The 24,026-nt window shown below is 38.3% G+C and overlaps 1 protein-coding gene across 1 annotated transcript in view; it reads left to right on the forward strand.

The window, feature by feature from the left end:
- The window catches only part of UGT8 (UDP glycosyltransferase 8), a 109,917-nt gene that overhangs the window by 70,570 nt on the left and 15,321 nt on the right, over positions 1 to 24,026 (forward strand). Inside the window, exons 2-4 of the mRNA XM_007953541.2 lie at positions 14,983 to 15,125; positions 16,793 to 16,869; positions 20,255 to 20,474. Coding sequence (XP_007951732.1) covers positions 14,983 to 15,125; positions 16,793 to 16,869; positions 20,255 to 20,474 — 440 coding nt within the window. The remainder of the gene's footprint in view (positions 1 to 14,982; positions 15,126 to 16,792; positions 16,870 to 20,254; positions 20,475 to 24,026) is intronic.

Raw genomic sequence — 24,026 nt, forward strand, 5'->3', positions numbered from 1 at the left:
AAATAGCTTCAAACATCCATTAATAATCATAACATGGAATGTATGAAGTATGAACATAGGAAAATTGGGAGTTGTCAAAAATGAAATGGAACACATACAGATAGATATCCTGGACATTAGTGAGCTGAAATGGACTGGCTTAGGCCATTTTTAATCAGAGAGTTATTTGATCTACTATGCCAGGAATGACAAATTGAACAGGAATGGTGTAGCATTCGTCATCACAAAGAATGTTTCAAGATATATCCTGAAGTACAATGCTGTCAGTGATAGGACATATCCATATGCCTACACGGAAGACCAGTTAATACTGTGGTGGTGGTTGTTGTTGTTAGGTGCCATCAAGTCATCTCCGACTCATAGTGACCTGATTCACAGCAGAATGAAACACCATCCAGTCCCATGCCAACTCTGCAACCTTGCTATACATGAGCCCATCGTGGCAGCCACTGTGTTAATCCATCTCCCTGAGGGCCTTCACCGACTTCATTGACCCTCCACCTTACCAAGCATGACATCCTTCTCCAGGGAATGGTCCCTTCTGACAACATGACCAAAGTAGATGAGACAAAGACTGGTCATTCTCACTTCCAAGGAGCATTCCGGCTGCACTTTCTCCAGGACAGATGTGTTCATTCTTTTAGCAGTCTATGGTACTTACAGCATTCTTCCCCAGCACCACATCTCAAAAGCATCAATTCTTCTTTGGCCTTCTTTATTCATTGTCCAGCTCTCACATGCATATGAGACAGTTGAAAATATGGCTTGTGTCAGGTGCACCTTAGTCCTCAAGGAAACATCTTTGCTTCTCAGCACTTGAAGGGTCCTTTGCAGCCAAATTGCCCAGTGCTGTCTGTCATCTGATGTCCTGACTGCTGCACCCATTGGCGTTGTCTGTCATCTGATGTCCTGACTGCTGCACCCATTGGCGTTGATTATAGAATCAAGAAGTGTAAAGTCTTTAACAACTTAAAACTTTTCTCCATTCATCATGACCCTGCTTACAAGGTCCAGTTGTGAGAATTTTTGTTTTCTTTATATTGAGATGTAATCCATACTGCAGACTGTAGTCTTCAATCTTCATCAGTAAGTGCTTCAAGTCATCCTCACTTTCAGCAAGCAAAATTGTGTTGTCAGTGTATCACAGGTTGTTAATCAGCTTTCCTCCAATCCTGATGCCATGTTCTTCTTCATATAGTCCATCTTCTTGGACTATTTGCTCAGCATATGGATTGAATAAGGATGGTGAAAGGATACAACCCTGATGCACTCTCTTCTTGATTTTAAACCATGCAGGGTCCCCTTGTTCTCTTCAAACAACAGCCTCCTGGTCTATGTACAAGTTCCTTATGAGTACAATTAAGTATTCTGGAATTCCCATTCTTCTCAATGTTATCCACAATTTGTTATGATCCACACAATCAAATGTTTTTTCATAGTCAATAAAACACAAGTAAACATCTTTCTAGTATACTTTGCTTGAGCCAAGATCCATCTTACATTAGCAGTGATATCCCTTGTCCCACATCCTCTTCTGAATCCAACCTGCACCTCTGGAAGTTCTCTGTCAATATACTGCTATAACCATTTTTGAATTATCTTTAGTAAGATTTTACATGTGTGCGATATTAATGATACTCTTTGATAATTTCCACATTCTGTGGGATCACCTCTCTTTGGAATGAGCACAAATATGGTTCTCTTTCAGTCAGTTGGCCAGGTAGCTGTCTTCCAAATCTCTTGGCATAACTGAATGAGTGCCTCCAGTGGGGCATCTGTTTGTTGAAACATCTCAGTGGGTATTCCATCAATTCCTGGTGCCTTGTTCTTTGCCAGTTTCTTCAGTGCAGCTTCAACTTCTTTCATCAGTACCATTGGTTCTTGGTCATATGCCACCTCCTGAAATGGATGAAAATCGATCAGTTCTTTTTGGTACAGTGACTCTGTGTATTCCTTCCATCTTCTTTTGATGCTTCCTGCATCATTCAATATTTTGCCCAGAGAAGCATTCAGTATTGCAACTTGAGGCTTAAACCTTTTCCTCAGTTCTTTCAGCTTGAGAAATTTCAAACGTGTTCTTCCCTTTTGGTTTTCTAACTCCAGGTTTTTGCACATTTCATTATAGTAATTGGCTTTGTCAGCTCAAGCTGCTCTTTGAAATCTTCTGTTCAGCTCTTTTATCTTGTCATTTCTTACATTTGCTTTAGGTACTCCCCACTCAAGGGCAAGTTTCAGAGTCTCTTTTGACATCCATTTTGGTCTTTTCTTCTTGTCTTTTTTAATGACCTCTTGCTTTCTTCATGGATTATGTTTTTGATATCATCCCACAATTCTGGTTTTCAGTCATTTGTGTTCAGTGCATCAAATCTGTTCTTTAGATGGTCTCTAAATTCAGGAGAGATGTATTCCAGGTCATATTTTGGCTCTTGTGGACTGTTTTAATTGTCTTCAACTTCAAGTTGATCTTGCATATGAGCAGTTGATGATCTGTTCCACAAGCAGCTCCTGGCCTTGTGCTGGCTGAAGATACTGAGCTTTTCTATCTTCTCTTGCACAGATGTAGTCAATCTGATTCTTATGTACTCCATCGGGTGAAGTGCACATGTATAGCCGCCGTTTGTGTTGTTGAAGAAAGGTATTTGCAATGAATAAGTCGATACTATTGCAAAATTCTATCATGCTATCTCCAGTGTTATTTCTGTCAACAAGGCCAAATTTTCCAACTACTGGTGATTCTTATTTGTTTCCAACTTTTGCATTCCAGTCACCAGTGATAATTAATACATCCTGATTGCATGTTTGGTCAATTTCAGACTGCAGAAGTAGGTAGAAATCTTCAATTTCCTCATCTTTGGCTTTGGTGTTTGGTGGATAAATTTGAATAGTAGTCTTATTAACTTGTCTTCCTTGTTGTTGTTGTTGTTGTTGGTATGTGCCATCGAGTCGGACCTGACTCATAACGACCCCTCCTTGGGTTTCTGAGGCAGTATCACTATGGGAGTAGATTGCCCAACCTTTCTTCCGAGGAGTGGCTGGTGGGTCTGAACCGCCAGCCTTCTGGTTAGGAGTCAAGTGCTTTAGGCACTACGTAGGCATATGGATATTATCCTATCACTGACAGCATTGTACGTCAGGAGAGATCTTGAAATATCCTTTGTGATGATGAATGCCACGCCATTTCTTTTCAAGTTGTCATTCCTGGTATAGTAGATCATATGGTTGTCTGATTTAAAATGTCCAAAATCAGTCCATTTCATCTCACTAATGCCTAGGAAATCAATCTTTGTGCGTTCCATTTCATTTTGACAACTGCCAATTTTCCTAAATTCATACTTCATACGTTCCATGTTCCTATTATTAATGGATGTTTGCAGCTGTTTCTCCTCAGTTTGAGTCATGCCACGTCAGCAAATGGAGGTCTTGAAAGCTTTAATTTATCCATATCAGTAAGGTTGGTCCTACTTTGATGATGCAGCTCTTTCCTAGTCATATTTTTAAAGCCTTCTGACCTATAGGGCTTGTTCTGCTGCACTGTAAAATGATTATATCCACCTCTTGCTCAAGGAAGTAATGAATACTCAGCTGCTCATTTTTTTTTTTTTGGTGAGTTCTTTTTGCTATATGTTATTTAATTTCACTGTTGCTTTTAATTTTAATCAAAGGCATCTTTGTTCAGACTACAGTAAAGAAATACTTGTCAGTGAACTACTGCTGCCCATTTCCTTGTAGTTCTAAGCTATGTTGTGTGATAGGCAAGAAAGTTAAAATTATATTTTATACAGGCATTTATTTCTCAAAGGAAAGTAGTGAGTTCTAAGAAATATCAAAGTATATGTGCCCGTTTCTCAAATTTTATTTTGTTTTGTGTTATTTTCTCTTAGCCTGAGGTGCTAGGTTTTCAAGTCAGGAAATTCTTTGCCTTCTTTTCCCTGAACCAGTACTGAATTCAGTAAGTTTGACTTCAGAATAGTTTGCTACTTCCCTGTGCTAATCTGAGGGTGGTCTGTATAGTGAGGATATGACACTAGCATGAGGCTACCATGATGTTAATGCCACCAGTTGACCTTGTTCTGAAATCAGTGTAATGGGCATTTTGAGACTCTGCTTTGGTTTGAGATCTTCCCTGAATGAACTAGGTTGAGTATCAGGACAAATCGACCTTATGTGGGGTTCCCTAGCTTAGGGCTAGAGGCACGGAACATAGATTTTCCACATTCCAACTTACTGAACCTGTACAGTGCTTAGTAGTGCTGTGAACAGAAATGTAACTAATGTCTGTCGGTATTCTAGTTTTGGAGTTTGTTTTGCTACCCCTCCTTAACAATTACAATCATTTCTTCATCGTATTCTTTTTGGCAAAAAGGTAATGAAGAGGCCACTGGTTGCCCGTTGTCCATACCAACCATAAATTTCCATTGCTGTAGTTGACCATTGTTCAATGTGTATCTGCTGCCCAATTTTTCCTCCCAAGTTACATTTCTCATTGCTGTGTAGATAGTTCCACCTACACACAGATTTAAAATTCAGTATGTTCATATATAAACTCTTCATCTTCTCCCTCAAATCTTTTTCTCCTTATGTATATTTTTTCTTGGTCAATTATAATTATTCCATCTCAGAAAGCTGGAAATCCTTCTAGGCTTCTTCCTACCCCAACTCCTCTCTAAGTGTCACTGGTTCTAATAAACACTTAGATGCACACAATCCTTAATCTCACCAACACAACCTTGGCTTAGACCCTTATCTTGTCTCCCCTGTCTGCTCACTTTCTCCTCATCTCTTCTAAAGCAACTAGATGATCTCTCTCTCCACTAACCTCACTTTGCTACAACTACTCAACCAGTCTGTCTTCTATTATACATGGATTTTTGCTTTCTTTGTCCTAGTATCTCTGTGAGATAAAATTTTGATTAACATATAGTAATTGCTCCCCTCTTATCCCCAAAGGAAGGCAGCAGACAGGTAGGCTGTCTGGCAAGCATATTTATTTTGTCTAGGGAGGCCACAAGGAGTTCTGGTAGCTTAGTGCCTAAGGCACTTGACTGCTAACCAGAAGACTGGCAGTTCAAACCCACCAGCCACTCCTCAGAAGGAAAATGGTGCAATCTACTTCGGTAGTGATACTGCCTTGGAAACCCAAGGAGGGGTCGCTATGAGTCAGATCCAACTCGACGGCACATAACAACAGAGAGGCCACGTAATTTGGTAGTTAAACTTAGATTTTAAAAAAATGAAATATTTCTTTAAAGTCTTCAATACGCTATTGGTTCCCCTGTGCAAAAAGCCAGGAACCCAATTATCTAAATGAAAACATAAAGCAATGTGTTTGTTTATTTTTATAAGATGCAGATTACTATTAGCTTTCTTGATTTATTAAAATGAGTAAGTATTGAAACTTATCACTTCCCATAAGCTAGAAAGTGAGAAAGTCTTGCAAATAAACATTACATAGCAGTGTGACAAGATCCATACGATAGAGCAAGTCTCAAAGGGGAGATCAGTGGAGGGTATCTTTTGTTGTGATTTGATAAATAGTTACAATGTGTGGACATTCCAGGCGCCAAAGGGCAAGTAGTCTTTAAGGGAGTCAAGAGTAGATAATGAGCTGGAAAGTAATGGGAAGGATGGATATAAAGCTAGGTTATGGTTACATTATTAGAATATAAACACCATGAGAACAGTAATTTTTGTTCATGTAATTTTTTATGTACACCAAGTACCTGAAACAGTCCTAAGTATAATATGTAGTAGGTGTTCAATAAGTGCTGAATTACTGAAGGACTTTGAATCCCAGCTAACTTGCTGAGACATTATTCGAGAAGCAATTATTTGATAGTCATGAGAGGGTTTTTACCCCCCCTAACCCCCACCCCCGCCAGCAGCACTTTGAACGTTTGACTTGACAGCAGATTGTTAAAGACTCTTCCAGGCTTGCCGATCTTTGCACTTCTACACTGAGATTGGCTAAATAAATAAATACATGCCCCCTATCCTCTGCAACTTTATCCCACAATCAAACCTCCCTGCTCCCGTATAATACCAAACCAAACCCACTGCCATCAAGTCGATTCTGGCTCATAGTGACCTCCACTGGGCTTCCACGGTGGTAAATCTTTACGGAAGTAGATTGCCCAGTCGTGTTTCTTCGGAGTGGCTGGTAGGTTTGAACCACCAACCTTCTGATTAACAGTCAGATGCCTAGGCATTGTGCTGTCAAAGCTCCTTGCTCCTGTGTACTTGTTGCCTATTGCAAATATCTATGCTCTTTCCTATTTTCCCCAAAAATGGCTCAGAATTCCTAATTAACCTAATTAATGTGAATTCCTAATTAAAGAGGATTTTGGACTGATTTTTCTTTCATGGTGATATTTCCAGCTTTGTTTATTGAATATGTCCCCCCACTACATCTTTCTACCTTGGAGCAGCTGGTAGGTTCAAACCATTGAACTTTTGATTAGCAATTTGAGCACTTAACTACTGTGCCACCAGTGCTCCTAATTACCTTTTGTAGCACAAGAAAGATTTCAGTGTGGATTTTGGACTGATTTTTCTTTTCTGATGAGATATACAGCTTTGTATGTTGAATATTTCTTCCTTTCTTGTATTCAGTGGTTGCTATCTCTAACTTTTCAGTACCTTGCCATTGTAATATCCAACTGCATGTGAGGAGTTTCTCGAAGGTCTTAGGGACCTTGAAAACGTCATTCTCTTCAAAATCAAATCAGGGTTTCAAATTTTGCTTGCTTCTTTTAATTGTAACTGTAATGACAAAGACTGAAAGCCTCCTAAGAAAGGAAAAAAGATACTGCATAATCAGAGTAAATGAATATACCCTTCTAAGTGCTTATTTCATCCACTTGAATGGTCATTGTATCAATAATCATACGTTCTGTGGTTTTTCTTTCTACTTTGTCTTTCATTTTTTACTTAGCCCATCACCTTGACAATGGAATCTCTTGCTTCTTTAAACCCTTTTGGAAAATGTTGAGAATCTCTTAAATCTTTTGGAAAACTGACTAGATTCAAAAATGCATGTAAATTTCTTTTGGTACTAATTTTTATACATTTATTTATTTTCACTCACTTTTTTTTAATTTGTTGTGCTTTAGGTGAAATTTTACATACCACATTAGTTTTGTAATCAATAATTCATACACAAATTGCTCTGTAACATTGGTTGCAATACCCACAAGTTGTCAGCACTCCCCATTTTCTCCCTGGGTTCCCCATTTCTATTTCACCCTGCCTTCTTATCTTTGATTTTTGGCAAATGTTGCCATTTTATCTCAATTAGTTGATTGTTCTAAGGAGCCCGTTCTTGATGGGTGTTACTGTTTTATTTTATAGGCCTGTCTATTTTTTTGCTGACACTTGAGTTCCAGAAGTGTCTTGAGTTTCAGGTTATATGGTTGTCCTAGGATACTGTTGTGTTGTGTTGTTATGTGCCGTCAAATTGGACCAGACTCATAGCGACCCCTCCTTGGGTTGCCGAGGCAGTATCACTATGGAAATAGATTGCCCAGCCTTCCTTCCAAGGAGTAGCTGGTGGATTTGAACCACCAGCCTTCTTATTAGCAGTCAAATGCCTTAGGCACTATGCTACCAGAGCTCCTGTCTCAGGGTTTCCTTCATTCTTTCAGATCAGTAAGTCTCATCCTTTACTTTTTGAATCTGATTCTTTTTCTAGATATTTAGCGTTTTAACAGGGATCTTCTGTAGTGGTTCTGGTCAGCATGGGCAATACTGATAGCCAGGCACCATCTAGTTCTAGTCTGAGGTTAGAAGAGGCTTTGATTCATGTTGGCTGTTAGTCCTTTGGACTAATTGCTCCCTTGAATCTTTGGTTTTCTTCATATCCTCCAGATGAGAAGAGACGGATGGTTGCTCTTAGATGGCCACTGGCAAGCTTTTAAGACCCTGGATGCTATGTACCAGTATACAGAGCATTATCTTTATGAACTGCATTTTGCCAGTCGACCTAGATGCCCCTTGAGACGATGGGCCTTAGTCTTCTAGTATACTATAGCAATACTAATATCTAAGTAGTTTCTTTAACTGTTCCTCCATGTGCGCTGTTGCATATGAGTATGCATGTAACATTTACAGATATGTATGTAGCAATATCCTGAACTGTACCTATATATGTACACAGGTGTACTCCTGTATGCCCTCCCTCACCTAGTTAGCTTGCATGTTTACCTATGTATCTACTTACAAATTATTACTGTTGTTACAGAATTGTTTATGCATTAACTATAGTGCCTAAGGCACTTGAATGCTAACCAGAAGGCTGGCGGTTCAAACCCACCAGCCACTCCTTGGAAGGAAGGTTGGGCAATCTACTTCCGTAGTGATACTACCTCGGCAACCCAAGGAGGGGTCGCTATGTGTCGGGTCCGACTCGACGACACATAACACAACAACAACATAGTTATCCTTTATTCTTGCGTACCTCTCATGGTCTTCCTTTACCTTGATCACATTGTGCTGACTTCACCCACATTGTATATTGCTTTCCCTTCACCATAATAAACACTTGTGTACTATTTGTTTAGTGATTCTCTTTCTGATTGTAGTAACCATCAAAAAATGTTTCTGTGTAAACCTATTCTTGACTTTTTCATCAGTGGTCTCATATAGTATTTATCCTTTCACTCAGCATAGTATCCCAGATTTGTCCATGTTGTGAGGATGTTTGTAGAGTCATCATTATTTTTTATGATTTTATAGTATTCCATTCTATGTATGTACCACAATTTGTTTATCCATCCATTTATGGACATTTAGGTTGCTTCCATCTTTTTGCTACTGTGCATAATGCTAAACATAGGGGTGCATATGTCTATTCATGTCACAGCTCTTATTTCTGTAGGACATATACCTCAGTGTGGCATTGCTGGATCATATAGTATTTCTATTTCTAGCTTTAAAAGGAGCTCTGGTAGTGTAGTGCGTAAGGCACTTGACTGCCAGCCAGAAGGCTGGCGGTTCAAACCCACCAGCCACTCCTCGGAAAGAAGGTTGGGCAATCTACTTCCATAGTGATACTGCCTCAGAACCCAAAGAGGGGTCGCTATGAGTTGGGTCCTACTTGATGGTAGTGAGTTATATTTTTGGTTTAAAGCTGTAGAATGAATAAGGAAAACTGAAGAAGAATTGTTGTTATTGTTAGGTGTCACTATGTGCAATCAAACGAAACACTGCCTGGTTCTGTGCCAGCCTCGTGATCTGTGCTATTCCTGAGCCCATCATTGCAGCCACTGTGTCAATCTGTCTCACTGAGGGCCTTCCCCTTTTTCATTGACCCTTCATATTACCAAGCATAATGTCCTTCTTCAGGGAATGGTCACTTATGACAACATAACCAAAGTAGGTGAGATGAAGTCTGGTCATTCTCACTTCCAAGGAGCATTTTGGCTGCACTTCTTCCAGGACAGATTTGTTAGTTGCTCTGGCAGCCCACGGTACTTTTAGTATTCTTCACCAACACCACAGCTCAAAAGCATCAACTCTTCATCAGTCTTCCTTATTCATTGTCCAGCTCTCACATGCATGTGAGGCGATTGAAAATACCATGGCTTGGGTTAGGTGCACCTTAGTATTCAAGGAGACATCTTTGCCCTTCAGCACTTGAAAGAGGTCTTTTGCAGCAGATTTGCCCAACACAAAATGTTGTCTGATGTCTTGACTCCTGCTTCCATTGGTGTTGATTGTAAAACCAAATAATATGAAGTCTTTGACAACTTCAGTCTTTTCCCCATTTATTGTGATTGTTCTTATTGGTCTCGTTGTGAGGATTTTTGTTTTCTTTATATTGAGAAGAATTGCTGTATTTAAATTACGGTGTTGACAAAGAATATTGAATTAAGCATGGGCTGCCAGAAAATGAAGAAATCTGTCTTGGAGGAAGTACAGCCAGAAGGCTCCTTAGAAGCAAAGATATTGAGATTTTTGTCCCACATACTTTGGGCATGTTATCAGAAGGTATCAGTCCTGGAGAAAGATACCATGCTTCCTAATGTAGATGGCCAGCATAAAAGAGGAAGACTTTTAACAAGATGCATTGAACTAGTGGCTGCAACAATGGTTTAAAACATAGCAAGGATTATAAGGTTGGTACAGGATCAAGTAGCTTTTTGTTCTGTCATACGTAACGAGTCTCTATGAGTTGAAACCTACTCCTTAATTCCTAATAACAACAATGGCTAAGGATGGTGTTATGCTTTTGTTTTCACCAGCTTTATTTTGAAGATTCTCAAATACCGTGAACAATGTACTATTCAGGAAATATATCTTGGGTATGAAATTACTCTTATTTTTCTCAATGTGTATACAGTTTCAACCCATAATCTGTATATTGATTCTCAGACATCCAATTCAGGAAATATAAAAGAGTAATTTTTAGTTGGCAAAGCATTTTTGTATATTTGGTCTCATTTAATCCTCACAACATTCCTCTGAAAAATTACCACCATTTTTAAGGATGTGGAAACTCAGGAAGATTAAGCATCTTGAATAAGATCTTATAGCAGAGTTTGGAATTGGAGTTTGAATCAAATCCCTTGCCAAGCAGATCAATGAAAACAATGCATGTTATATTTTCATTTTGAATGGTAGCTTTTGTATTTCCAACACTATTTTTGTCTAATAAATCTTGGTTAACATTCTTAGAAGTAAGCAAAGATAATGTTTGATGTCACAACAATTGTGAATAAAAACGTCATTGTTATGTTACCTACTGGATTTTGGAGAATGAATATTTCAGTTCTCTGCAAACCACCTGACTATACAGAACATTCAGTAAGATGGGAAAAGAGGTCTATTGAATTGTGTTGCGAACAAAAAAGGAGGCACTAAGAGCCCATGCCCCTCTTCTCCCATCGTCATCTCTGTGTAGGACTCTCACACAGTCCAAGCATTCTTTAGAATGGATGAGCTTGACAAAGAATACAGTGTTATTTATTGGTTTCTCAACTACTCTGGCTCCCTCTTAAGGTTCCTATTCTGAAGACAGAGAGAACCATGGGTTTGGGTCTCAGGCTTCCATAAAGACAGTCCACTGTTTACCACAATAAAGACAGTCCACTGTTTACCACAGCAGCCTAGTCTGTCCCCAGAAATCAGACTTGTTGAAGATCTCCCTAGAGGTTTCTCTAGATTCTGGTGTCTTTAGAATCAAGAATGATGAGGCTAGAGGTGAGCCTGCAAATTCCAATTTTCAAATATTTATTTTATTTGTGATTTTGAAAGAAAGCTACTTTTATGTTTCTGGAATTGGGACATGTATTACATTAAAAAAAAAAAAAAAAAACCCTCACTGCCAGTGACCCCTGTGGGGTTTCGGAGGCAGTCAATCTTTACAGAAGTTAAATAAAGATCTGTATAGCGGCTGGTGAGTTTGAACTGTCAGCCTTCTGGTTAGCAGTCAAATACTTTGAGCACTATGCCACCAGAGCTTCTTTATATTAAATTGTTGTTGTTGTTGTTGTTATGTGCCGTTGAGTCGGACCCGACTCATAGCGACCCTTCTTTGGGTTTCTGAGGCAGTATCACTACGGAAGTAGATTGCCCCATCTTCCTTCTGAAGAGTGGCTGGTGGGTTTGAACTGCCAGCCTTCTGGTTAGCAGTCAAGTGCCTTAGGCACTATGTTACCAGAGCTCCCTTGTATTAAATTAAGAACAGTTAATATGCAGGTTTTTGTTCATTTTGGGTAGAGGTGCTGAATATATTGAAAAGGAGTTATCCATTATTCTCTTCTCTAAAAGTCTCAAGATCTCACTCTCCACTCCTTTAATATTTTTCCCTCATCTTCCATTTCTCAACATCCATCATGTCAAAACTTTTACCTAAAACTTATTTAAAACATACCCCTTTTGAGCAGATGCTCCCCCAATGTAATTCTGGTACATGACTCAGCTCCTGTTCCACCCCAGCTCCTGTCTCACAGCCTGTCTTCTCTACCCTGACTCTCCCTGAAAAGCACTCTCTATGAATGGGCATGGGGAGGAAAAGAGGGCATGATACCTCTTACTGCCTATTTTTCTTAAGACTGTGTCAGGACATTTGGTGTTTAATTACTTTCTTGTTGTTATGTGCCGTCGAGTTAGCCCCAACTCATAGCAACCCCTCCTTAGGTTTCCGAGGCAGTATTACTATGGAAATAGATGCCCAGCCTTCCTTGCGAGGAGTGGCTGGTGGGTTTGAACCGCCAGCCTTCTGATTAGCAGTCAAGTGCCTTAAGCACTATGCTACCAGAGCTCCCTTAATTACTCTAGTAGTAGAAAATGGTGATACTGTACTAGAAATCAAATAATTTTCTATCTACATCATGATCATAAAAATCAAATATTTTGATTATGATAATCATTATTATATAATCTGTATTTCTTTTTGCCCTACTGTTTTCCGTAAAGGACTTAAAACAACTAATTTAATCATATGAGAAAATAAAATGATTATTTTTGTTCTGAGGTGGCCTTTTATATATAATTTATAGCCAAGTGTAGGTCAGTATCTAAATGGATTAGTTTGGTTGTTGTTGTTGTTGTTAAGTGCCGTCGAGTCATTTCCGACTCATAGCGACCCCATGCACAGCAGGATGAAACACTGCCTGATCCCGCGCCAGCCCCACAATCCCTGCTATACTTCAGCCCATCATTGCAGCCACCGTGTCAATCCATCTCGTTGAAGGCCTCCCCCTCTTTCGTTGACCCTCCACCCTACCAAGCATGACATCCTTCTCCAGGGAATGGTCCCTTCTTACAACATGACCAAAATAGGTGAGACGAAGTCTGGCCATTGTTGCTTCCAAGGAGCATTCTGGCTGCACTTCCTCCAGGACAGATCTGTTAGTTCTTTTTTCAGTCCACGGTACTTTCAGCATTCTTTGCCAGCACCACAACTCAAAAGCATCAACTCTTCTTCGGTCTTCCTTATTCATTGTCCAGCTCTCACATGCATACTAGGCGATTGGAAATATCATGGCTTGTGTCAGGCGCACCTTAGTCCTCAATGAGATAACCTTGCTCCTCAGCACTTGAAACAGTTCCTTCGCAGTTGACTTTCCCAATGCTACACGTCGTCTAATGTCCTGACTGCTGCTTCCGTTGGCATCGATTGTAGAACCAAGCAATGTGAATTCCTTGACAACCTCAATCTTCTCTCCATTTATTGTGATGCTGCTCTTTGGTCCACTTGTGAGCATTTTTGTTTTCTTTATGTTGAGATGTAATCCATACTGCAGACTGTATTTTTCAACCTTCATCAGTAGGTACCTTAAGTCATCCTCACTTTCAGCAAGCAAAGTTGTATCGTCTGCATATCTCAGGTTGTTAATGATTCTTCCTCCAATCCTGATACCACGTTTTTCTTCATATAGTCCAGCTTCTCGGATTATTTGCTCAGCATATAGATTGAATAAGTGTGGAGAAAGAATACAACCCTGACACACTCCCTTCTTGATTTTAAACCATGTAGTGTCCCCTTGTTCTGTTTGAATGACAGCCTCCTGGTTAAGGTACAGATTCCTCATGAGTATAATCAAGTGCTCGGGAATTCCCATTCTTCTCAATGTTATCCATAATTGGTCATGATCCACGCAATCAAATGCCTTTGCATAGTCAATAAAACACAAGTAAACATCTTTCTGGTATTCCCTGCCTTGAGCCAAGATCCATCTGACAACAGCTATGATATCCCTTGTTCCACGTCCTCTTCTGAATCCGGCTTGAACCTCTGGAAGTTCTCTATCAATATACTGCTGCAAACGTTTCTGAATTATCTTCAGTAAGATCTTACTTGCATGTGATATTAATGATATTGCCTAGATGTTATCAGTGTACACAATGGGTTTGCTTTCTTTACCAGGGAATTATGTATTGTGCAAAATGTCATGGTTTTATTGTTTTTTATGTGGGAAAACTGAAGCTGGGGGCTTAGGCAAAGACTTTCAAAGGGATAACTTACTATAAAATCAAGCTTTTGCTTACAGAATAAAATAAAGGAAGAATGGTGTCACTTGAAATGAAATACTTTTTAATAAAAATCAACAGTACTGACAAAAATTTGTTTATGTATTTTCCTACAAAATAAATAATACTAACAATTTTAGAGTTGTCCCTGCTTAAAATCAGATCTGCTATGGCATAGTGTCTATTCGCGGTATAAAGACATACCTGAAAATTTAGTGTTTTTCTACACAGTGAGGGAGAGCAACCACTGAGAGATCCCCAGAATCCATGGGTACCTCACCATTCAGTATGCATGATTTCTGTTCTGTATGTGTTTGAGAACTATTTGGAGAAATAGTAAGACTCATTAGGCTTATGAATCTTTGCCACTGTAAGCTAATTTCTTTTTTTTTTATTTGTCATATACTGCAGTGTGACACTAAAGAGATGAAAATTATTAAACTTAGTTCAGAAAAACTTTTACCATTTGCTGTTGAGTTGATTCTGACCTCACGTGTGCCAGAATAGAACTGTGATCCATAGTTGCTTAATGATCAATTTTTTGGAAGTAAATTGCCTGGCCTTTCTTACAGGATGCTTCTTGATAGACTCAAAATGACAACATTTCAGTGCTTAATTCATTAACCTTTAGTACCAACAGGGATTCAATTAGTCCTTTCTTAAAATAAATATTTTCCTTGAAGTAAGAGGGTACTGTTTTAGGTATATGTTTAATCTACATATGAATTATATACTCATACAAATTTATCTCTGGTCATGTATATATCAACCATCAGGTCCAGTTTTAATGACATCTCTCTAGGGTGGTTAGTTACTAATTTTTTCATTAGTATTACTTCCTCATCTTACCAAATTAGCTATTTGCCCTCTTTAAGTTGGCTTTGTCAGATGAAACATACTGTCTTTATTTACCAATTAAAAAAAAAAAAAAAGACCGGGTTGTTGATGATTATGATGGTTTTGCATGATACTGGTCTTTCATAAAATTAACTGCCATATTTTGATTGACAGGATCTGCAAAGGTGGGTAAATGGTGCTAATGAACATGGCTTTGTCCTGGTATCTTTTGGAGCTGGTGTCAAGTATTTGTCAGAAGACATTGCTAATAAACTGGCAGGAGCTCTGGCAAGACTGCCTCAAAAAGTGATTTGGAGGTAAGGTAAATAATACAGAGTGTTCTATGCTGTTTATTTTCAGTACCCCTTTGTTTAGCCTGCAGTTCCTAATAAAGCAGCACCCATTGATTCCCTGACTTTTTGTTTCTTAGTGTACTGGAATCTAGGGATAAATTTATAAAAGTCTGTGATGCATAGAGTGTAGCTTGAAGATATGATTAAGAATGATTTATCTTTATGTAGGATGAATTTTTGTATCATCATTGGATTTCTCTATTCATTTACCCTTCTATTATTTATTACTATTTTTTAAGATTTAGTTGCAATTGTATGCATTTCAATATATTGTTTCAAATCAATTTTGGAGCTAGGTAGAAAATGATAGATGGACAAGTAATTAGATAAACTCTTTCATGGACTATTTTGGGCTCCAATTTTGTCTTATTTACAAATGCTTTCAATTTCTTTTATCTAAGAGATCAACTCTTTAAAACAGTAACTTACAAGCTAACTCCAGTTTAAACAGACACATAAATTGACCCCGTTTGCTTTAGGAAGTGCTGACAAGGTCTGTCTCTGGAATTCCCAATCCAATGTTTAATAATTGGATTTAATGTGTGTTTCTTTAGTTCATGTTACCACTCTTTGGCTCTAGGGATATGGCAGTGAACAACAGCAGTCTTAGAGTTTCTATCACAAGTAGAAAAATAAAAAAAAGTGTCACAAGCCATTACAAGTGTTGTTGGTTACTTGCCGGAAAGTCTATTCTGACTCATGCCAACCTTGTGTTACAGAACAGAGCTGTTCCATAGGATTTTTCTTCACTATAATCTTAGCAGAAGTAGATCACTAGGCAAGCAGATCACTAGGCCTTTTCTTCTCTATACCACTGAGCTCAAACTACCCGCTTTTAGGTTAGCAATTGAGCGCAAACCATTTGAGTTCCCTAGGGACCTTCCATGAAAAGTAGGCTCTGAGTAATGTGGATTTTCTTTTATAACAACTGTGTAAGGATTATCTACCCCCTCTCCTACTTAAGCTACAAAGTGGATATATATTCTCAACTTTCCCCTTCATGTTTGAGTCCTATTGGATTTCCTCTGTTAGGCTTAACCTCGAAAGCATCCCTTCAGCTTTAATTAGGACAGTTTGTGTCTGCTCAGTTTAGATAGACTCTGTCATTCTCTAAGTTGTTAAGTACTTTTATTGTTTGTCTTCTAAGACAGCAGCCTAATTATGTTTTTTGTCTCACAGAATCCCTATTCTCTCTGGAAGGTGGGAGAAGAGTGTCTTCCTCTTTATTTCTATACTCACACTTTGTCTTAGACTTTGCATGTCAAGGATTTGGAGCTAATGTCTACCCAGTGGCAGTCCTCTTTGTCCCTTTGCATTCTAGCTTCTGGACACTAGAGGGGAATGATTTTCTAGCCTTGGTTTATTTGGTTGTGTTTTCCCCATTTCTGTGTAAACATGAGGAGCTGGTGGAAAATAAGTCTTAACGTCAACAAATCATTTCTTATTCAGCCTTTCAATCAATGAAAGTTTGAAAATGAAGCAATCAAAGTTTTATTGCTACTAAAGCATAGTTAAATTCTTAAGAAGACCAGCAGAAGTTCATGTTTTATTATTAATCTAACAATTTAACCAGAGTGTGTTTACTGTGGGTAAGGTTTAATTTTTGAAAGGTTGATTGATGTACATTTTAGGTTTTCTGGAACCAAACCAAAGAATCTGGGAAACAACACCAAGCTCATAGAATGGTTACCACAAAATGACCTGCTTGGTAAGTCTGCTATATTTGGCACTTATTTTGGCTTTAAACTGCATAAACATGATTTTTATAATTGAGTGGTTTATGCAATAAAAGGAGTTCAGGTGTGTAGTGGATAAGATACTTAACTGTATATTGTATGTATAATGTATATTATATGTGTATGTATATAAATTAGCAATGACTAAAGTTAGACCTGATTAAGCCGATCAGCTAAAAGCAGTAAAATGAAAAGTGAAAATAGATTGGTATTTGGTTTTTATTGCAGATGTGTCTGTTAGTCCAGAAAAAATAAAAGTTATTTACTTGTTTGAAAGCAGAGAGAGCAGAAGGCCAGGGAAAGAGTCATTTCATTTTAACTTCATTTGAATCTGCTTAGATTTCCCCCAAAATACCCAGGCCTCATTGAAGTACTTTATTTCTTTTGGTTACAGGATTGAGATGCTCACCTCATAATTAAAGTAACTTTTTGATGTACATGTGTTTTAAGTATATTTGAACCTAAATAATTTAACTGTTAAGAGGTTAAATAAACACCAAAACAAAACCAAACTCACTGCCATCGAGTCAATGCCCACTTGTAGCAACACCCATTGGGTCTCCAAAGCTGTAAATCTTTACGGAAGTAGATTGCCCCATCTTCCTTCTGCAGAGCGGCTGGTGGGTTTGAACCTCTGACAAAAGTAAACACAAATAGTAAAAAACGCAAATTATATTTTATTCATTGATTTTCATAGTAGCCAAGGCACTGGACTGCTAACCAGAAGGCTAGTGGTTCAAACCCACCAGCCACTCCTCGGAAGGAAGGTTGAGCAATCTACTTCCATAATGATACCACCTCAGAGGGGTCGCTATGAGTCGGGTCCAACTCAATGGCAAAACAACAACAACAACATTAAGTTTCTATGAAAACATAATACTATTTTTTTTAATCTTAATAAGATACCTTGATAATTTATTTAATAAATACTATATTTAGTAAGGAAATTGTAAAACAGCTATTGATTTTCCCAGTATCAATCATTGTTTATTCAGTAATACTTATACTAGCAGATTATATAAAAGTACCTTCAAATTTTGAATTATATTAAGGTTTTAAGTTATTTTCTAGAAGCTACAATGAGCCCTCTTCTGAAAACTAGCCAATTGAATTTTGTAACTAAAAGCAGTAAATTATATTCGTTTTATACGTGTAATTCCTCACCATTGTGTTAATTATAAATATTGCTCAATAAATTATAAAATTGAGACAGAAAAACAAGTTAAATTTCTTTGCTTAACACTTGTAATGTTTTTTTCTTTTTCTTTTTTTACCTTTATTATTATGATCGAATTCTAAAGAAGATAGAGAAAAGAAATTTAAGTAAGATATCCTGACTATCAACTAGCTTAGTCCAGCTGGGGGCACCAATATATATGAACATTTAAAGTTTTATCATGTTTTTCTTTACTGTGAAACTCTGCAGCATCCTATAGTCTACACCTTAATGCCCCTCCCCAAGTCCAGTGCTCTCTGGTACCTCAAAATCTTTTCCAGGATTGTTGTTGTTGTTGTTGTTATGTGCTATCGAGTCGGCCCCGACTCATAGCAACCCCTCCTTGGGTTTCCAAGGCAGTATCACTACGGAAGTAGGATTGCCCAACCTTCCTTCCGAGGAGTGGCTGGTGGGTTTGAACCGCCAGCCTTCTGGTTAGCAGTCAAGTGCTTTAGCCACTATGCTACCAGAGCTCCTTTTCCAAGATTAAAAATATCCTTTTAAACTCTAGGCATGACTTTTACCAGGTCCTCTGTTGTTGTTGTTGCAATAGCCTCTAAATTATGATCAGAAATTGTAATCAGGATGAGAACTAGGAACCAAATTAGTGCCATTTAACCCCTGACTCATACACACACATCCAGACACTGACTCTGCTTTTATCTGTAACTATTGGGTTTGTTGTTGTTGTTGTTGTTGTTATGTGCCATCGAGTTGGATCCAACTCATAGCGACCCCTCCTTGGGTTTCCAAGGTGGCAAGTAGATTGCCCAGCCTTCCTTCCCAGGAGTGACTGGTGGGCTTGAACCGCCAGCCTTCTAGTTAGCAGTCAAGTGCCTTAGGCACTTTGTTAGTAAGTTTTTATTCAATGAAAGGGTTCTGCTGCTAGTAAGATAGTTTGAAATCCAGTGCTAGGGTAATATGCTTGGCAAATTCCTCAGCTAGGCCTGGGAGTCTGAGATTTGATTTTACCAAGTGCAGTGTTTCCTTTACTTGAACTTCTTATGCAAGCCATTTGGTCCCTCTTATGACATTTAGGCTGCTCACTGGGAGTTTTGGCTTTTGCAATACCTCATTAACTTTGACAAATTATTGTTTTTATTCATCTGACAACTATATGTTGTGTGATTTCCCATCTCTCACAACATATTTTTATAAGTGTCTACTGCTACTTGCATGTATATCTAACATGCAAAACTGAGCAATCAAATTGTGAAATGTGATGCTGACATTAATTGAATGTTATAAATAACCCTTATGACATAGTGTTACTCCTTGAATAAGCACATAAATTCTCCATGGACTTCCTGGGCTCCAGTCCCACATTTTTATGTATGCTTTTTACAAAGTTTGTTTGACACTAATGTGGATAAATGTTTCAGTAGCCAGAAGGAAGCTTCCTATTTTATAGTAAGGTGTGGTTGCACACTATTATTTGGCATTTTTTGTTTTCATTGACTTCCTATTTATTATTGGCCACTTAAGTAGGTATTGCTACCCCAATGATACTTGTTTTTGAGAAAAAGTAGTAATACACTGCTCAAAGCTATTAATATAAGCTACTTAAAATTAGTTTTAATTGATATATACAAATTAGATCGAGTGTGTGTAGTGTGTGTGTGTATGTATATAATCCTTGTGGTTCAGTGGTTAAAGTGCTCAGCTGCTAACTGAAAAGTCAATGGTTTGAACCCACCACCTGTTCCTGTTCCATGGCAGAAAGATGTGGCAGTATGCTTCTGTAAAGATTTATAGCCTTGGAAACTATAGGGGCCATTTCTACTCTGTTCTGTAGGGTTACTGTGAATCAGAATTGACATGATGACAACGGGTTTGGTAATATATATAGATTTCCAGGCCTTTTTATTTTCAAGGTAACTCTGGGTAGACTCAAACTGCCAACCTTTCTGTTAGCAGCTGAGGGCTTAACCATTTGTGCCACCCAGGGACTCTAACTTTACACATAACAGCTATATTTTAATAGGTTTATTGTAGGAGTTAGTGAAATTATGCCTTTAAAAATTCCATATCTGAAGTAAGTATTTCTGTTACAATGACAGCTTTTAAGAGCTTTGTGGAAAATACCTTTCCCTAGAATAATATGCAATATTGTAAATTGCTTTCTTTTCATCTTTCATTAGGCCACTCAAATATTAAAGCCTTCCTGAGCCATGGTGGTTTGAACAGTATTTTTGAAACCATGTATCATGGCGTACCTGTAGTGGGAATCCCACTCTTTGGAGACCATTATGATACCATGACCAGGGTACAAGCAAAAGGCATGGGAATATTGCTAGAATGGAAGACAGTGACTGAAGGAGAGCTATATGATGCACTGATGAAAGTTATTAATAACCCCAGGTAAGTTTTCAATTAATATAAAAGCAGATGAGATGTCCATACTATCAAGATAAAACCAGTGCCATCTAGTCAATTCTAACTTATAGCGATCCTATAAGACAGAGTTTCCAAAGCTGTAAATGTTGAAGCAGACTGCCTTATCTTTTTCCCATGGAGCAGCTGGTGGATTCAAACCACCGACCTTTGGGTAAGCAGTCAAATGCTTTAACCACTGCTCCACCAGAGCTCCCTATATATACTACCAAAAAAAAAGGAAACCAGTTGTTTCTGACTCACAGCAACCCTTCCTTGGGTTTCCGAGGTGGTTTCTCTATGGAAGTGGATTGCACAGTCTTACTTCTAAGGAGTGGCTGGTGGGTTTGAACCACCAGCCTTCTGGTTAGTGGTCAAATGCCTTAGGCACTACGTCACCAGAAAAAAAATCTCACTGGCATCGAGTTGGATCTGACTCATAGCAACCCCTCCTTGGATTTCCGAGGCTGTTTCTCTACGGAAGTGGATTGCCCAGTCTTACTTCTGAGGAGTGGCTGGTAGGTTTGAACTGCTAACCTTCTGGTTAGCAGCCAAATGCCTTAGGCACTACGCCACCAGAGCTCCCTATATATACTACAGTATATTATAAATAACCAATTATTATCAATAAAGTATTGATAAATCAATTACAAAATTTTCTTAGATTTCTGTGTGCAGTGCCTTGTGCATGTTTTCTATAATTTGGGAAATAAAAATAGTAATTATTTCACAAGCCATGTTATGAAGTTGAATTTTAATGTACTAAGATTTGCCCAAACCTAGAAAGAAATGGCAAAAGGAACACTCACTGTGTATCTACAATGTATCAAATTTTGTGTCCTTTATCTCATTTTAATACTCATACTAGCCGTTTACCACAGTTTTTTATTATCAACATTATAGAAGTGAGGCATTTGAAACTAAGCATAAATAATTTCCCCAAAATTACATAGCTGTTAGACTAGAACTTTGAAGCCAGAACTATCTGATTCCAAAGCTGGTGCACTTTGTACTATACGGTAACCCTGGGTGCCGGGTTTCCCTAGCACTGGGTGTCACTGAAACACTAAGATCTCTTTACTCAGGTGAATAACTAATCAGAAGCCTTTCTTAATTTTATTTTGTTAGTTCTTGATGTACCCTGAAGTAAGCCAGTTCACAAGATTCTCTAAGGGTAGAGAGGGGGCCTGTGTAGATTTATAATCAAATATTATTTATGCCCATGTTTAGCTATGATTATTAGTTCATTTTGCATTTCAAATGACATTTAAATTTCAAAAGTGTAAAGTTTTTCTGTTGATACCTATGTGATACGATGTAAAACTAGACTGAGAAGCACTGTCCTATCTAGGAACAATCAATAATAAGAAAAATTCTTTCATATAAAATGATACGCAATGTTCATGTAAAAGGCTGGATTCAAGCGTACTGATGGTTCATCATGCTGTCTTTTTGTGGGCTCAGAGGCAAGCTTCATGCTCCGGCCCCATAAAGGAGCCAGTCCCTTGGTTACAGTTCTGGCACTTGGAGAAATATGTTCATCACTTGGGAGATGCCTATGTATACCCTTTCCTCTGTGTTACATAGTTTTTGTCTTAAGCCTTAATGCTTTACAAAACAATGTTTTTGATGAAGAATGATATGTGTTATGTAGGGTTTAAAGTAAGCCTTGTAAAATGTAGCTCTAGAGCTCTGGAATTGGTGAGGGTAACAGTTCCAGAGCTACTGAGATTGGGTCAGTTAAAGAGAAAAGAGCAACAGAGTGGATTATCCTCAGGTGGTGAATGTTCTATGAGGGATCCAAACCAAAAACCAGACTCATTGCTATCAAGTCAATAAGCTCCATCAAGTATGAGAGAGAACAGAGTATAATCTTAGGTCACACTGCTATGCAATGAATGTTGCACTATGTGCAGGTGGTTGATTTCAGAATATTTCTGATTTTGCACAGTTTATAACATTCTGAAAAGTTTGCAAGTGACATGAATACTGAATTAATTGCCTATAACCCTTAAAAAATTTAAATATTTAACTAAAAATATTTTGCACATTGAACTAGAAGAAAGACATTTGGTCAATGTAAAAATAACAATGATTTGGGTATGATGTCCTTGCCAAAGTCATTTTATAAACTGGAGTCATTTTTCTTTCTTTGTTTCAAGTGTTTGACCATTTCTCACATTTAACTCATCATAATTATTGAAAAGATTTTTAGAACGACCAATCATTAGAGAACAGAAGGACAGTGTTTGCACAGGAAAATAGCTGGCAGGTGGTGGTGGCAGGAATGCATAGGAAGGAATGACACAGGGAAGAGGTAACTATAGGGAGTAAGTGAGAAGAGAGCTGTTACATTGTGGAGAATTGCAGTCAATGTCATGAAACAAAATGTGTATGAACTGCTGTATAGAAAATGAATTTATTCTGTAAACTTTCATCCAGATCACAATACAATTTTTAAAAAAAAATTACAAAGTTTATTTGCTTCACTAAAGAAAAGACTAAAATGGATATCAGAAGAGACTCTGGAGAGTTGTTGTTGTTACGTGCCATCGAGTCGGACCCGACTCATAGCGACCCGTCCTTGGGTTTCCAAGGCAGTATCACTACAGAAGTAGATTTCCCAACCTTCCTTCTGAGGAGTGGCTGGTGGGTTTGAACCACCAGCCTTCTGGTTAGCAGTCAAATGCCTTGGGCACTACGCTACCAGAGCTCCTGGAAAGAAGAGTAGCTAAAGCAAAAGAAGGAAATGTTTAAGTCAAAAGAGCAGAATGCAAGATTCAAAGGGCAGCACGAGAAGACAGAGTACTATAATGAAATGTGCAGAAACCTGGATTTAGAAAATCAGAGGGGAAGAACACACTCAACATTTCTCAAAAGGAAAGAGTTGAAGAAAAAATTCAAACCTCAAGTCAAAATACTGAAGGATTCTATAGGCAAAATCTTAAACAGTACAGGAAGCATCAAAAGAAGATGGAAGGAATGCACAGAATCACTGTACCAAAAAGAATAGGTCAATATTTAGTCATTTCAGGAGGCAGCATATGATCAAGAACCAATGATACTGAAGGAAGAAGTCCAAGTTGTACTGAGGGAATTGGCGAGAAACAAGGCTCTAGGAGTTGACAGAATAGCCATTGAGATGTTTCAACCAATGAATGAAGCGCTGGAGGCTTTCATTTGTTTATGTCAAAAGATTTGGAAGCCAGATACCTGGCCACCTGATGGAAGAGATCCTTATTTATGCCCATTCCAAAGAAAGGTGATCTAACAGAATGTAGAAATTATCACACAGTATCACTAATATCACAAGTAAAATTTTGTTGAAAAACCATTGCAAGTTCCGGCAAGATGGCGGACTAGGCAGAAGGATTGCACAGACCCTCTTAAACAAAGAAAAGGGAAACCAATTAACACAGACACAGAAGATAATCATGGACCCCTGTGCCTTGAAGGGAAGGATACAGAATTGGACTAAACCCCAATTAGCAGAAGAATTTGCATGAAAATACCAAAAAAAGGAGACATACGGAGCTGCGG

Source organism: Orycteropus afer, unplaced genomic scaffold, assembly GCF_000298275.1.
Source record: "Orycteropus afer afer isolate SDZICR_OR568_19922 unplaced genomic scaffold, OryAfe1.0 scaffold00400, whole genome shotgun sequence".
NCBI lineage: Eukaryota > Metazoa > Chordata > Mammalia > Tubulidentata > Orycteropodidae > Orycteropus > Orycteropus afer.